Source organism: Molothrus ater, chromosome 12 (assembly GCF_012460135.2).
Source record: "Molothrus ater isolate BHLD 08-10-18 breed brown headed cowbird chromosome 12, BPBGC_Mater_1.1, whole genome shotgun sequence".
NCBI lineage: Eukaryota > Metazoa > Chordata > Aves > Passeriformes > Icteridae > Molothrus > Molothrus ater.
In genome coordinates this window covers 8,815,245-8,831,921 of record NC_050489.2, presented here as the reverse complement: position 1 = coordinate 8,831,921, position 16,677 = coordinate 8,815,245, and the positions used below count along the sequence as shown (strand labels likewise).

The following is a 16,677-nucleotide window of genomic DNA, read 5'->3' as shown; positions in this document are numbered from 1 at the left end:
TTTACATTATGGCTATGTTAATTTGGCAGCTATCTGGCACAAACATGTGGTTTTGTCTCACCCCCCAGTTTCACAGCTGCTGTTCCTGTTTTCTTTCAGTCTGTCTCTGGTGGTGTTCACATGACACCACTGTGAGTCAATTCAAGGACCTAAGCCAGCAAAAAATAGCCTATGAAAGAAAATTAAGCATTTTCTGCAGTATTGCTCTCAGAAGGAACTCCCCATGGAATCAGAAGAATGGCAAGGCAAAGGAACACCAGTTTTAGTAGTTAACTATCAGTTTAGTGGAACTGTTAACCCACAGAGCTTCTCTTAACAAAATAAAAAGGACAGTTGTTCAAACTTACATGCCCGGGTGCAATATAATATTCAAACTAAATTCAAAAGACAGATGCCATTTCCACTTTACTCCAGCAGTACCTATCCCCAATGCTTGGCTTTTAGAAGAGAGCCAGACTATATTCTTCCCTCCCTCACCCACATACTACCAGTGAGTGCAAATACCACAGTGAACTGCTTAAAGTGCTGCCTGCCACTGCCAAACATTTCAAACCACATTAAGACAGGAAAACATCTTAGTGAGGAGGGTTACAATCAAGAGCTGTTATAAGTGCTGTCTTGAAAACCAGAAAAGTTTGTAGAACTGAAGCCTATCAAGTGTACTTCCAGTTCCACAAACTAGGAGCTTTTATTTTAATGCTTTTACTTGACATCAGGCACTATTCCCTGTGCAAATCAACTCAGCTGTAAGTCAGGCATTAGAAAAAGCAGCGAAATCCGGTACTTGATGAAAAGAAAGCAGGAAGTTACTTCAACTGTGGATTTTACAATAAGTTCATTAATTAATGTGATTACTTACCAAGTTAAAAATGGCTATAGTCAGCAAGGCAGCTATAGTGATGACTGCTAGAGGCAGCCTAAGCAAAGGCATTGTTTCCACCTTTTCTGAGACAGCACACAGATGGCGCAGGGGAGGCCATTGGTCTGAGCAGCACTTCTGTAAACACAATTAATTAGTTTCAGTAACAGATAACACTTTGATACAGGGGAAGAAATATTTCTAAAAATAAAGTTGACCTTTTTTTCTGCAGGAGAGTGTCACGAGCCTTCACTGGAATTCTAATTTAGAATCTCCTTATTCTGATTCAATGTCTAACACCTTTCCCCAGCTGAAAATAGAGACAATGCTTCCTTTCTACGAAGGGATTAGGTGCTAAAATTTTCTGAATTTGTGCTTTAAAAATACAGAATTATGATCTGTTTGAAAGTTCTAGAGAAAAGTTAATAAAAATGCAGTGAAAATTCTGGGTTTTTTTTTTTTTTTTTTTTTAGTCATAGAGCTATAATATTTGGAACCAAATTTTCAGATTAATAAATTGAAACCAACTCTGGACAGCCCCATTCTTGCCATCCCTATGTCCTCTAATTGTTGCTATAGACAAAAAAAACCACTAAAGCATATAATTTTAATGACTTCAAGCATTATTCCATTATTTGGCGACACCAAAACACTCCAAGCATAAAACTCAAGTCTTATGTAATTCCACTCCTGGAATTTTCTGTTTTCTCCATGTGTTTCTACACATGTAGAAAAAACACATGAATGCATATACACACACCTGTCTCTCTCTATAGACATATATGCAAAAATCCATGTTTATACATAAATACCATACATACATAAAATCCATAAATCTGTCTGACCATACAATTAAATGAGTTGTAAATCTTTATCCCATGTCCTGAGTGCAATTTTCTCTTATTTTTTTCTTTCCCCTTTACACAGCTTGACCATGGCTCTGAAGAGATTCTCTTTCCCTGGAGAGCTCCATCCCCTCACTGGGTGCTGCAGTGCAGTGCTGCTGCACGTCCCTGCTCTGGCACAGTGCAGGTTTGATGAGCACAAGGAACATTCTAGAATCCCTTCCCTAAAATCCCTTTCCTCTTCCCACATTGCCCCCAGGCAGTTCTTGAGCTGAGAAGGACTTTTTTTTTTTTCCACTCTGTATCATTGAACTCTGTCACTATGGGCTCTCTCTGTCACTATATATTTTTAAACAGTAATTGTATGTGTTTAATAATGCAAAGAAAAGGGAACTACAAGTGCAAAGTGTCTCAATTGATGTAATGGTGAATTTGGAATTCTAACAGCCATGAAATTGTTGCCAATAAATTATTCATATGTTTGCAATTTTCATTACACTTCATAAATTATTATGAAAACTGATCTTCTGTTCCAACTTATTTCAATATTGTTTCCAGAATAGAGAATAAGACTATTTACAACCAAAATTACTATTAATGACAAACATAAAAATACATTTTAGAAAACCAACCCCATGTCCTCCTCCCTCCTACCCTCTTGCACTCAAATAATTCTGAATTACTGTGAGAATTTTCAAACATGAAAATCTGTTTCAGGCAATGGAATCTTCTGGTAACCTGAGGTTCAAGGCTCCTGTAGCTCCTATTGAAATTACTAAAATTTCATCAGCCTAAAAGACAGACCAAGTTGCTGAAATATATCCATCCACTTTTGAAAACAGGAAGTGCTTTTTAAAGTAAACTTACCAGACATTTCTCAGCAAAGCACACAAACAAAATAAGTGCAATGATGATGGCAACAACTCCAAAGGAAATTCCCAGTTCTGCAGTTCTAAACAGAAGAAGAAAGCACTAAAAAACCCAAGTTTAAATATGGTTTTTCTTCAAATAGCACTGAATAACAGTAACATCACACAGGTTACGGTTGCTCTGTTGCACAATCTCTGCTTTAAGAGATTCTGCTCTGATGCCCTGAGCCACTGCCCTGTGCATAAACCACATGGAAACTGCACTGCAACAGCCATGAAAAACAAAGGTGCCATACACTTCACAATTATCCATCCTCTGCTTCCTGGAGCTGTGACTAGCAGCTCAAAGCTGCCTCCTTGTAGCTCTACAGAAAAGGATCACTGAGCACAGTTTAACCAGCTAAATCCCATTTTCCTACTGCTCAATGGCCTTACAGCCAACTGTTCTTACAAAATAGTATTTCTTAACTGACCCTCTCCCTGTGTGTACTAAGCAAACAAAATATTAAAGAAATATTTCTATTTTATTTTCATACTAATATCTTGGCTCTTATGCCAACAACATGAATGCAATCCCTTATCATGGGGTAAATGAATGTATATTTCTTAAATTTAACCCTTCAGGAACTCCAAAAAGTTCCATGCACATGAGGTTCACGTTGGCTGTTGGTTAATTTGAATTATAAATAATTAAAATACCAGCACTCACTTTGGCATGATAAGCATCTGGATCACAAATATACAGAGGAACACAAAACTGGCACATGCAAAGTAACTCTTGAGTTTCAGAATAGGAATGGTGCGGTACTGAAACAGAGAGAACAAAGCATCAGGGCCATTTCAGGGGTGTTTCTTCTTAGTTCTATTACATTCTTGTGATGACACATATACAAGTTTATACTGTATTATTAAAAATATACTAAAGCAGAACAAAAGAAGACCATCACCAAAAAAACCCCCAATCACTTGAAACCCAATCATTCAAGAAAACAGCCCAAGGCCAAAGGATAATTTCCAAATTTCCAAGCTAGGCAGTATGTAAAACAGCTCTCCACAGATGCCCATGGTCAAAATCCTTTTCCTCAGGAAAGGACATACACAGAAGTAAACCTAAAGTGTATGTACAGACCCACACCAGTAACTACATCCACAGCACAGTACATTTAACAGTAGTTATTTAAACATAAAAACTACACTGCACCTAACAAATATCAGCATTATATCTACAATGGAACAGCCACAGCAAACAAAGTGTTTTCATTATGGATTCAGAAATCTTTTTTTTTTCTTTCCTTCTTTAAATCTTATTACTTTTGAGGGAAGTCGTTTATATAAAAAAATTATCGAACTCCCACTAACTCCCTTATAGCAAGAATTTGACCAGATTAGAGACAATCTTATTTAAGCTCAGAATTTTCATTCTCAAGGAACACTGACCAGTTCAAACACTCCTGAAATCTGCTTTCCATTAGTTACCAGAAACCTCTTAGGATGTGCAGTCACCTCCAGAATCCAGTTTCAGAACGAAAAATTTCAAACATATTCTTATGCTGCTCCAAAGGGCAAATCAAAGACCAGAAAGGATTATTTTGTTCTTACCAACCTCTTTTTCAAGACCAGGTTCTGCAAAGATCAGTGAGAATCCACAGAAGTCATCTGACCTGCCACACCAGGGACTGCAGCCAGAGAGAGACAGAGGTCACCAGGAGCACACAGGGCCAGGGACAGGACACAAAATCATCCTGCACCTGAGACCCACAGCCACTCCCAACACACTGATGCTTCTGCAAGGTCTTTATGCTTCATAGCAAAACAAAGCAGTAAAAACATAACATTTTTACTCATCTGACAGGCAGATCCACAACACTCATGGACAGCAACGTCTGCCTAAGCTATATGCAAAATGTAGCTCCAAACCTTTCTGAAGGCTAAAGAATAGGAAAGTGTAACAGCAGTTGTTAGAGAGGGCTCACAGCCTCCAAAAACATCCCCTAAATAATGTCAGACTCCTATTAGGAATACGTGAGGTACAGCATTCCTAGAATTTAGATGGAAGAAAGAGTTTTTCTTCAATTCAGTGTTTGAGGAATTTGTTAGGAATGTAAATATTGCATTTTAAATTAAAACAAGACCAGAAAAAAAGAAAACTCAAACCACCACCACTGCCTGTGTTAGTCTGCTTTTAAATGCAAATGCACTGCCAAAGGAATTACCTGCCCCTGAGAGACCATTTGCCTTCAGTGGACCAGACACGAAAACAACTTTATTACCCCCAACACTGTTCTGACTTTATACATAGTTTTTTTGTTCAGAACAGCACCCCATCTCATGACACTTCTTTTACTAAAGAAAACTTTGAACAGCAAGACTGATCACTGGCTTCTTGCTAAATAATGCAGTAACACTTTCATATTCAAATCAAAAATAAAACAGAAACTAAATAAAAACAACGACCAAAAAAAGGGCAAGACAAAAATCCTGATAACTTTATACATATATTTTATATCTAGGGTTAATTTGAGAATGCAGGGTAATCTCAAAGAAAAGATGAAGAATAAATGAAAGTACTGCATACGTAGTTGAACTGAGGCCTTCAATGGTTGACATCATTTCATCATAAATATCTTCCTCTATCCTTCCCTTCTGAGATGAATTTCTGAGGATGAAAAGAAGTCTGTGTGACAAATGCTACTCAGAAACAGGTAATGGGTACAGAGCACACTTTGTCACCACACAGTGGGGCAAGCCTCCAGGGAAAAGTTAAACCAGAATGCTCCAAACTGATTAAAAAACACACCCATGAGCACTTTACTAAGCATTTCTCTAGTTACCCAAATCATGCCCTTTTCAAGACAGCATTTTGACAAACTGAGGGAATGCTCCACAAGTGAAAATCAGCTTCTCATTTACCTCAGTGCTATGGGTACCATTGACAATTCTTATCACATTGTAATACAAATTTGCTTGCTGCAACCTAGCAAGCAAAATGGAATTTGAATGACTGGGAGGGACAGTAAGACAAGAATCTCCTTTTAGAGTCTGCTAACAATAACAAACATGAGCTGAGAAATCTTCCAAAGGCCAAAGCTTTAGCTTAACCTTTCTAAGGCAGGACTACCATACACATGGTGATTAATCAACCAAATGATCAGATCCTTACAGCACACTGAACTGCAAGAGGAGCACAGGGTCCACAAAAAAGAGAAAAGGTACTTGACAAACCTATCAGAAGTTCTCTGGCGCCCAGTAGAACACAAAGGTATTTCCTAAATAAAACAGGAATTCAGAATAAGTCACACAATCTTTGATTAGCAAACAACTATGAGGAACAAACATCAAGAAACTGCCAAAACCATTTTTATTCAGAAATAAAAGAAATCAATAACCATTCTCAAACAGAAATGTTTCTAAAAACCAATCCTTTCCAGCAACGTTTTAATTAAAATTTACTACAGCTGTGGCTCCAGGACCACACCTGACAGCATGCACATCTCCTGCTTCCAACTTTCAGAAAGGGAAGATGGAAGGAAAAAATAGTTTTCTTATATTTTAAAATCTTAAAAATATAAAGAATTCTTGATCTTAAAAATTCTTTACTGATAAAATGCAGTTGCCAGGAGAGCATGTGGAGGGATTACTTATTTTCTATACATTTCAATTAAGGATCGAGTGCATCTATCTGTTTTTTTTTTTACAAAACCACATGCACCAGGCAGGACCTCAAGATGGAAAAAATAATAGGGAAAATAGATAGTTTTGCTTTGAGGATATACTATGATAAGGATATACTATGATTATAGTATGCTAGAGAGACAGGCAGTGTGAGAATGGGGAAGGTCTGACAGAAGGAGAAAGTCAGAAAGTCTGCCTTTTCTGACTGAAACAATCCAAGGAAAAGGCAACACAGCAACAACAGCAATGCACTTCTGAGGAGAGCAGCCAGTATTTCTCTGTACCTATTCACACTTCCCCTTAAATGTTATTTCACTCAGTATCTCAAATCATGTATTTCCACATAAGTTATGAGTAATAGCTTTCCATATAATTTCCCAACAAGAGGCTGGAGGGAGTTAATAAAATAGCATTTCTTAAGTTCTACTTTCTCATTGTTCATCTGCCCATGCTTTTCTCACTTTCCTTTGGCACAGAGGGGTTAGACACTGTCCTACATCCCATTAGCTCAGGGCTGGGAAAAGCCCAACTCCAGAATGGAAGCTGGCAGTGTGCAGCACTGCTGCCTAACTACAGAGAGCAAGGCACAGGCCCCTCTCAGCTGGGTGCACTGCACACCAAGGGTCAGAGCAGCCACGCAGCCACCACAGGCAGGTGTGCAGTGGCACTGGAGCAGTTTGAGCTGCAGGCTGCCCATCACCCCAGCATCACTGACCTTCCTGCGGCGGCCCTGCGAGCCCGAGCAGTCGCTGCTGACACTCTCGCGGTGGCTCAGGTGCGCGAAGGGCCGCGCCGCCCCCCAGGACTCCAGGTACCGCGTCATGCGCACCGAGGCGCGCATCTTCAGCCCGTCGTTCACCCGCGCTTTGGGGACGTGGCTGTTTGACAGGCATTGCTTGGACTAGCAGAAAGAAAACACGCTCATGGACAAAACAGAAATTCAGGCAAATTACAAAATACTGATGCTCTGTAGTAGTTTAAGTAAGATAACACAAATCTCGCCGTTTTGTAGGGCTCTGGACACATCAGCAACACGTCCACCAACCTCAATTCCTTTATCTTGTTTAATTAAGGTGAGCTAAAGCAAATCACAGCACACACAAAATGAATTGACTCAGCTGCCTTCACCAGACTTGGCTTGCAACACTGCAACAAACTCCACGTTTATGTAGACTGATGCAAGGGCTCACAGGATCTTAGGAACAGATACAGTTCCCTTGCAGTCAGCACTACAGCAGGGAAAAAAGGTGTCAAACTCCTGAGCTGCTGGGGTGTATCAAAACAGTGGTTAGATGATCCCACAAATTGCAGACTCCACATTAGATTATATCTGTGTCACAGGTGCTGAGTCAGGCAGTACAGACAGTGTGTACAGCAATACCCTTGCAGAACTACAGGATAAACCAAGACATCAATGACTGATAATTCTCTAACATTTCACAAGTATCTTCAAGGGAGCAGAGACCATTATAATATTCATAGGTCCTCGTTCTGAGAATATGTGCTGTGTGCAGCTAGAGGGGGACTGCAGTATTGAAAAATATAACCAAGATAAGATTGAGTTCTTGCTAATTAAAAGTGGCTCTATGCTGTTCCTTCCTGTAGAGCTCAGAAAGGAAAGAAGTTTCCCATCTGCATTCTTTTTTCATTTGAAACATTTTACTCATCAACCACAAGCCAATTCCAAATAGCAATAATCCAGGTGTTTGTAGTTAGCAAGCTTTAAGGGAGCAACCCACAGTTGCTAACTTCACACCCTGAATAGAAGGTGAATCTTCCTTTTCAGATAGGGAGGAAGATGTTTGATGCTATTTTACAGGGAATGTTTTAGCTGGAAGTGGCCACATAGTACAGGTATTCTTTCATTCCTCGTCTATTGACCTGGGTTTTTGAGACACTTCACACAAATACATAGTCAAATATGTGGTTTTACTCTAAGTGGGTCACATACGAGGTTTCAGCATAACACTTATTACCTTCAATGTAATAGGCATGTCATAAAAATGCAGGATGTGCTTTCATATCTGAACTCCCGAATCCAAGCTACTCAGGTGACTCACACCATGCTCTAATTCTGCTCCTGAATGAAAAAGCTGTATGCACCACAGAAACCTATGTACTTATGTGTGTATACACTTGAATAAATATATATGTTTAAAAACAAATACATACCCTTGGATCAACCACTAAGTAGGTTTTGATATTCATGGATTCAAGGTAAGGATCCCTCAGGTGTCCATTCCCTTCTTCTACTTCATAAGCCTTGCCTAGGTGATTTAATGTTGCTTCAGTGATGTGCACACGGCTGAGAACGGGAGAAAGAACAAGAGACCCAAACACTCACAGAAAGGTCACATTAAGCATTTCATTTACATTTCAATGGCCCCTGCTGACATTTCTGCTTTTCAGACATCCCCTGCTTTGGCAGCCAACTGAAAAATCCTGCCAGTACTTAAAATTATATTTGCAATCTTTTACTATAGTACATCATTCATAGCAAGTGTCCTTAAAAACACTTCCCATAATGAAATAGTATTGGTATAAAATTAAATTGGAATAAGCAGGGAAGTAAATGAAACAAGAAGAAATGTGATCAAAGGAGATCTGATGACTCACAGGACAGGCAGGCTCACAGGCAGGTTGTGAGAGCTGCAGGGAAAACTCAGGAACAAAACAGAAGCAAGGATTGCTTTGTGCTAGAAATGCATGAGGGTGGGGGGAGACACAGAGTCTGGGAAAAGAAAACTGGGGAAGGTTTTTTGTTAACTCTAAGGAGAATTCTGAAAGTCTGCCTTTTCTGACTGAAACAATCCAAGGAAAAGGCAACACAGCAACAACAGCAATGCACTTCTGAGGAGAGCAGCCAGTATTTCTCTGTACCTATTCACACTTCCCCTTAAATGTTATTTCACTCAGTATCTCAAATCATGTATTTCCACATAAGTTATGAGTAATAGCTTTCCATATAATTTCCCAACAAGAGGCTGGAGGGAGTTAATAAAATAGCATTTCTTAAGTTCTACTTTCTCATTGTTCATCTGCCCATGCTTTTCTCACTTTCCTTTGGCACAGAGGGGTTAGACACTGTCCTACATCCATTAGCTCAGGGCTGGGAAAAGCCCAACTCCAGAATGGAAGCTGGCAGTGTGCAGCACTGCTGCCTAACTACAGAGAGCAAGGGAATCACTCCTCCATCCACCTCTCCTTCCTAAAGCTGGACATAGGTTTGCACGAAGGTAATGTGTCCAAGACCTGAAAACTACTGGCTGTAGCTTCTAAGGAGGAATAAAAACTGCCTCAGTACTTTTGAAGCCAACAGTAAGAGCTGAATTGCAGAGGGTGACTGCTTTTATCCATTTACTAGTAATTTTCCTCAAAAAAATGTTTAATTGTTACCTTGACTACATACTTTTGCAATTAAGTGAACCTTCAAATCTGAAATTTTGAAGCATAATTTTCTTCCACAGAGACTGGGGCATTCTGGGTGATGTCTGTGGCCTGAGCCTTAAAACATAGCCATGTGCTGCAGCAAGTTTGCTGTGCTTTTCCCTTTCCTCCAAAAAGCAGCACATTTGTTCACTGCCCACCATTTTGCATTTTACCAAGCTTCCTCTCCCCTCTCCCTCAAAGCACACACTGCATAAGACATTTCTGATCTTACTGCAAACTTCTCTTCCAGTTAGGTGCCAGTGATCTCTCAGCAGTTACTAATTGCTCCCTGGGTTCCAGGATAAGCACATCACCAAGAGCTGCTCTCCCAGGCAAGCTGGAGCACGCACTGCTGCCCTTGCTGTGCCAGGACAGAACACCCAGCACGCTGTGCCCAGCTTCCCATGCTGACAGCAGAATAACACGTGCTGAGCTTTCAGGCATTTACACATCAGAGAGAATTGGTCATAAATGCATTTTTAGTTTTGGTTTTATGCTTTAGCAGTGTATTACACTGTTATGAATGTAAGTAATTTTTTTTAATCACAAGGAAGATGAACAAGGTTACTCTGACACTGGACAGAAAGTACTTAGAAAGCTAGAAGCTTTCCTGCATCCCTTCAAAAGTCTTTAGAATTCCTTCATTCACAGAAACTCAAAATATATATGCTTCCTATTTTAAACAAAACCTCTGGCTGGCTCCTAATGGCAAAACTGCTTCCAAAGGAGCAGGACTAGCTGACATTGGACCGAGGAATCCCCAAAAAATAATTCCTTGCAGAGTAGGAAAATAATACAGCATAACACTTGCATAGTGAATAATACCCCTTCCACCCTGTCAGGCTCAGTCTTCCACAAGTGGAAGGTGTTTCCCCTGGCCAGTTTTGGAACAGAAGATAGTGAGTACCACACAGCTATAGGTAGAGGAAGTAATAAGGAAAATGTTTCCGGATCAGCATGACAAACTAAACCAGCTTAATTCCTTACCAGCTTATCAACTATAAACCTGACAACCATACAGGAATAATCAGAGCTTTCAAGATTAGGCAGAGGTCCTAAACATGACTAACAAAGTGTGAGTTTGTGCCATATTCAGAGTCATGCTGTTTGTTTTACCAACAAAAGAAAATTTACAACTCTGTATTCTTGTTTAATCACGCTGAATCAACACATTAAACCCTTCAGCCTGGCTGGTGGTGTAACTGGTACCCAAGCTCCAAGTAGTTTTCTTTCTGTTTCAGTGACCAATGCAACAAAGTATTTTGATATTCATAACCTCTTATCACTTAATAAACCACTTTAATTTTTAAGTCCCAAGCATATACCTAAAAGCTGTCTGAGGTACAGAAGTAATAAGAAAAGCTATAATGTCACTGGTTAGAAACACTTACTAAAAGAAACCAATTGGCACAGACTATCACGACACAAAAACAAAAAAAAAAATCATGCTCTGATTTCGGAATGAAAAAAGAAAAAGTCCTATAATGGCCTTTGTTAGTGTAAACTACCAAAATAAGAAAGACAAAAAAGAGGGTTTCTTAGATTGTTTCTAATCCTTAAATTTTACTTAGAAAACAGGAAAATAATGTACTTTCCTAAACAAAGAAAATGCAAATGTTGGTGGTTTTGAAAAACATTTATATTTGTTCTGTTCAATGAGTGTCTTAAAAAGGCTACAAGAGACCAACCTCAGCCCTAATCCTTGTATCACTGAGCAGCAGCACATGGCAAATTATATCCCTGCTCAGCCTCAAGCCTCCCATTCAGCACCACTCCCTTCCCTTCCTTCTGCCCATGGCAAATGCACAACAAACAACAGCTCCAGACTCTCCTTGCTGGGGTACTCCCCATCAGGGTGCATTTTAATTTCTGAGTTGCTTATGAGGGTTTGAGTGGTGAATATAGAGCTGACATAAATCAAGTGGAGCTGATCGATGCATTAGCAGAAACACTGGGTAAAGACAGCTTGGCCTTGTTGACCTAAGGAGCCCAACTGTGCTCTGACTAAACTCACAAACGTAGAATTACCCCTGTGTACAGCATGGATTAACTAAGTCAACATAATGCACATGCTTCTCCCATGAAGGGAAGGTCAAGAAGCAACCTCTTGCCCAAGAATAGAATTTTATTGCTCGCTGAAAACGCAATCAGAAAACGCGAACATTTTACAGCTCTGCTAAGCACACATCTGTTCTATTTCCACCACCCCAGGTGAGGAAGTGACAGAGCCGGGGCCGTGCCAGCCCGGCATGGAGGGGACAGCCCGGCACGGAGGGGACAGCCCGGCCCCGGCCCCGCACGGAGTGGGGGGACAGCCCGGCCCCGGCCGCGCACGGAGGGCTCTCGCTCACCCCGGCACTCCGGCAGACTCCATGCGGTTGGCAAGGGACACGTCGTGTGACCACACGTCGTACTGCCACTTCCTGAGGCCGATGACCCCGCACAGCACGTTCCCGGAGTGGATCCCGACCCTCATGTTGATGTCCACACCTGTGGCTTCTCTCACCTGCCTGGGGAGGCATCAGGGGTTAGAGCAGACTTGACATTTCATCTCCTCCTCCGGTCTCATCATACACTTGGTGCAAAACTTGTGATCAGAACTATGCAACTACAGCTCATAAATACACTTGGAATGTTGACAAGAAAACGAAATACTTAATTCAATATCTCAAATCTCAATATCTGCACAGTATCTATATTTTAAACGGCCTTCTGTGTAACACTTACTTTATTGCTTCACACATGTCGAGCCCCATTTTAACACAGTTCCTGGCATGAACGGGTAAGGACACAGGCAGGCCTGACACACAGTAGTAACAGTCTCCCAGGATTTTTATTCGCATGCATTCATTCTCCTGTAAAATTACACCAAACATTTTTAACGGGAAAAAAATAACTCCAAAGGTTCTGGTTTCAGAAAGTCAGGCTTTGCTAACTCCTTGTTGAAACAAAGCTTACTTCTTCTGCCCTACATTTGAATGCCTGGACATTTCTCACTGGAGAGAACAAAAATGACCACTTCAAGCATTTCTGAAATAAAACCATCTTGTTAGTTTCTTGCCTTTTTCTTGAAACTGTGTGAAATTGAAAAATCTATAAATAAAACACCATCTAAAAGATGAAATCTACTTATCTTTTAATCTTCGTCTGAGTTTTCAGCAATTTTCCCTCTACTTTTACATGGCAGCCTCATAAGTAACAGTATGAGGTGTCATAAAACCTCCCAGCACTGAGGGAAAACTTAGAAATTCAGATGCCCAACCAAAATGGGGTTGTTTTGTTATTTCAAACATGACTGAAGAGGAAGCTGGCACACACTACTGTTTGCTATTGCTAATAAAAATCCCACAATACTAAATAGTAGCAAAAATAATTTTTCCTAACTGTGCAACCGAGGATACTGCTGCCAGTGTCTGGCAGGAGAGAGCAAAAAGTCTCTGATTCTATCTTTTGTGAAGACTTTACTGAAGAATTTTAACTACAAAGGTTGCAAGCAAGCCAGGGCTAATTCTGCAAGGCTGTGTTATGTTTGACTGACAAGCAGAGATGGCTTAATTTGGGCCAGCCAGTAGCTCCAGCTGTTCAACACTACATGCTGTGGGAACACAGTTCCTAAATCAACTCCAAAATCAGCCCAAATATGTGGCAATTTCCCAAACGGAGCTGTTCTCCCTCATCAGTTAAAGCCTTTAGGGAACATCCATCATTCTCCACCTCTTAATCCACCCCAGTGGGCTCTGAGCAGTGCCACAAGTGACAAGCTCAGAGGGATCAGCAGGGAAAACTAGCCCTGGATTAGAGCTGCTGCACTTCAGCATCCAGCTCAGTGTCCAGCTTAGCCATCAATTTTTATTAGGTAAATTGGAGCTTGCAAGATTTGTACATTATGGAAAAGATGACAGAGTACTCCCTAGCAGAACAAAAATAGCACAAAAAGCAGGAACCTCTTCTCACAGCTCAACCACAGAGTTGCAAAAGACCTTGACTCACTAAATCCAGACATTTCAGTGCAATTTGCATACAGCAGTGAGAAATTAAAACTCATCACTCAAAATCTAGATTTTTTCTATGTTTCTGTCTGCAAAACAGTTACAAAACCTTACCAAGTGTGTTTAACCTCAGCTTGTACTTCAGCATTAAAGGAAATTTTGCCATTTGGCAACTAAGATGACATAACTTACTCTGTCTTTATAGCTGCTTCACAACAATACAATTGCAATAGCTAGAGTATAACTTTTATTTCTCAAATAAACACCTGAACACTTAACAGCAACTGAATTCAGATAAATGCAAAAATTAGCCATGTAATTCAGTCAAAAATATTACCAGCATCTTAGTCAGGTTTTAATCAGTGGTATATTTAAGAATTTATTCAATTATATCCACAAGGGTTTAATTACATCAATTTCACTCCTCTGCTACATTAATAATTTTAGAGTTTTCCAATTTTTTCTGAATTTTTAGGATTTCACAAACAACACACAAACATGTAGGTGATACAGTCCCTCTAATGTGAGAAATAAAAACCTGAGTTTGTGATTACTACTGCAAAAAATTAACCTCAAGCAGCACCTGGAAGTGGTAACAATTCCTGCCAGGCTGAAGGGTCAGTATTGAGGAGATGTCTTAACAGGGACCATTTTAAACTACTCCCCAGCCTTGCACTTTTTTGTCAGTATCCATTAGTAACAGGAAGCTTTCTTTAGTTCACTCCTGAGCTAAAGAACTCTCTGCCTGATGCCTCTGAATTTATGAATTTAGGTGTGTGTCTGAGAGTTCTCCACTTGTGGAGTCAAACAAACCTTCCAGCTGAACACAGCAAAGCTCCTCAGTGGAGTTTGTACACAGAACCTCCCACAGCCCTGCTGCAATCACTTACCACCATCAGACAATTTCCTAAATGATACAGATAAACTTCCACACCCAAGAACTGGAATTACAGTAGCAACTTGCTACATTTCCCTTTTTTGATTTACATTTTGTTTTAATGTGATTTTTCCAGTTAGCTTTAAAGCAACAGCAGTCTTGCCTTCCTGACTTTGAGGACTAACACCCAACTGCCTCCTGTTGTGCAAAAAGACTTCTTTTTCCAAAGGCCTTTATCCTACAGCACAAACTGTAAACCTACCTTTGCAATCTGATCAAACTTTCCAAAGAGTTCATTCAGCATCACTACGAGTTCCTTAGGAGAGCAATCACTGGCAAGGCGAGTGAATCCTACAATGTCTGCATAAAGAATGCTAGACAGGAGCAAAAGGAAAAGGCAGGGAAAGTGAAATATGAAGATACATCAATTCCACAGTCAGCATAACTATTGAAATGCACTTAACAGAAAACACCTCCCTCCTCTTTGGGAAACAGCTCCAGCAAAAAGGGTTCAAGTATCTCCTCTGATTTAAAAGACAGTGCATGAGTTCAACACATGTTATCTTCCCATAGCAGGAAAGAAGCTCACTTCAGCCTCAAAGTCTGCCTTCAAATTTTAATTTCACTGGACCATATGTACTGATAAGAATCAGAAGTTTAAATCAATACAATTATTTCTGGGGCTTCCACTTACCTAACATTTTGGTGCCTTTTTACATATAGGCTGTGGAAGTTGTTGTCATGCATCTGCCTGTTATCATTAGTTTCCTTCAGTCGCTCAATGATTGCCAACTTCATTTCCATAGAGATATGAGCAGGCAGGATGGATAAAAGCAAATTTTCCTAAAAAGTGGGGAGAGGAATAATTGTGCAAAATTATTAACACAGTAAGTATGAAACTGAAGAATTCTGCTGACTGCAAGAAGGCATTAAAAAAAACCAAAACAAAAATGTCTTTATTCAAATAGTTTTTGAGAAATGCATGTCAGGTTTTCCAGAAGACATTTTTACATTGCTGTTCTCCAAATTATTGATTTCACAATTATGTTGCATATTTTTTCTTTTGTTCCTTGTGGCCTAGATGTGACATTCCATTGTAACCATGAAACACACACACAAAAAATGTCAGTATTCAGTACTACATTTTCTGGATACATTACATTTTATTTTGTCCTCTGATGTCAGTATTATGTTGGCATTGTCTGATAAAGGTTCTGTAAAAGCTTATGTTTTGTACCTAACAATCTATTCAGTATTAAAAAAAATTGTAAATTCTCAAATGCTGGAAAAGCAGCAACAGATACAAAAGTGTCAGCTGCATGCTGCTATAGCTAACCTGAAGCAATGCCACTGAAATGAAGCCTTTTGAACTGAGAGAAACAGACTCCTCCAAACCCACTTCCATTGTTTGACTATTCAGGGCACCTTTTTACACTGGCTCTCACTCAAAAAGCCCATTCTTCAAAGAAGACCCTGGTAAGTTGCTGGGCAGAAGACAATGACAAAAAGAATACTTTGAGTGAGGAAGGGCTCTCCCACCGCAGAGATGGAAGAGGAAATGCTGTGTGGAGCAGCTACAAGCAGGAACTTTTTCAGACAATATCAACAGCAAGATTAGCAAATTGTGCAGCCAAGAAAAATGCTAAAGGCTGTCCCCTGGGACCAAGCCCTCGTCCCCTTTCCCTGGCTGCCCAACGCAGCCCTGGTCAGGCAGCAGTGAGCTGCCAGGGTTGTTTAACCAGTGCCTGCCCCCAGGAAGAAATACCCTGGGATCACAGTGGCAAGAGACAGTCCTTGAGCATCAAGTACTTGTCTGCACAAGGTATGGGCAGCAGCTTAGCTTGAGACTGATGCCAGAGCTAGAAACACCTCCTTTCCTTCACCTACTGTTTTGGTACTAGGAGAGTCAGCCCTGGGAAAGAACTTAAACTGACAGACAAATCCCAGGGAATATAACAGGCCGTTGGGATGCTGACACATCGAACAGTGTTCAAGGAAGCGGTGAGGAACCCACAACTGCAATTCCCACATCTTTTTCACAGAGAAGTGGGTGGCAGAAAGGATACTCAGAATTGCCTGACAAACTGCAACATAGTTGAAAAGAAAGCCCTCCGTAGACTTAAGCACATTTACACTT

The 16,677-nt window shown here is 40.3% G+C and overlaps 1 protein-coding gene across 3 annotated transcripts in view; it reads right to left on the bottom strand.

Moving 5' to 3' along the window:
* ADCY7 (adenylate cyclase 7) overlaps positions 1 to 16,677 on the bottom strand; it is a 60,313-nt gene that overhangs the window by 10,068 nt on the left and 33,568 nt on the right. For all 3 annotated transcript variants that reach the window (XM_036390308.2, XM_036390309.2, XM_036390310.2), the window contains 12 exons: positions 15,235 to 15,383; positions 14,803 to 14,914; positions 12,402 to 12,529; positions 12,026 to 12,184; positions 8,418 to 8,550; positions 6,961 to 7,146; positions 5,796 to 5,839; positions 5,149 to 5,229; positions 4,177 to 4,249; positions 3,283 to 3,380; positions 2,572 to 2,656; positions 860 to 997 (listed from right to left, as the gene is read on the bottom strand). In XM_036390308.2, the coding sequence (XP_036246201.1) occupies positions 860 to 997; positions 2,572 to 2,656; positions 3,283 to 3,380; positions 4,177 to 4,249; positions 5,149 to 5,229; positions 5,796 to 5,839; positions 6,961 to 7,146; positions 8,418 to 8,550; positions 12,026 to 12,184; positions 12,402 to 12,529; positions 14,803 to 14,914; positions 15,235 to 15,383 (1,386 nt within the window). The remainder of the gene's footprint in view (positions 1 to 859; positions 998 to 2,571; positions 2,657 to 3,282; positions 3,381 to 4,176; positions 4,250 to 5,148; positions 5,230 to 5,795; positions 5,840 to 6,960; positions 7,147 to 8,417; positions 8,551 to 12,025; positions 12,185 to 12,401; positions 12,530 to 14,802; positions 14,915 to 15,234; positions 15,384 to 16,677) is intronic.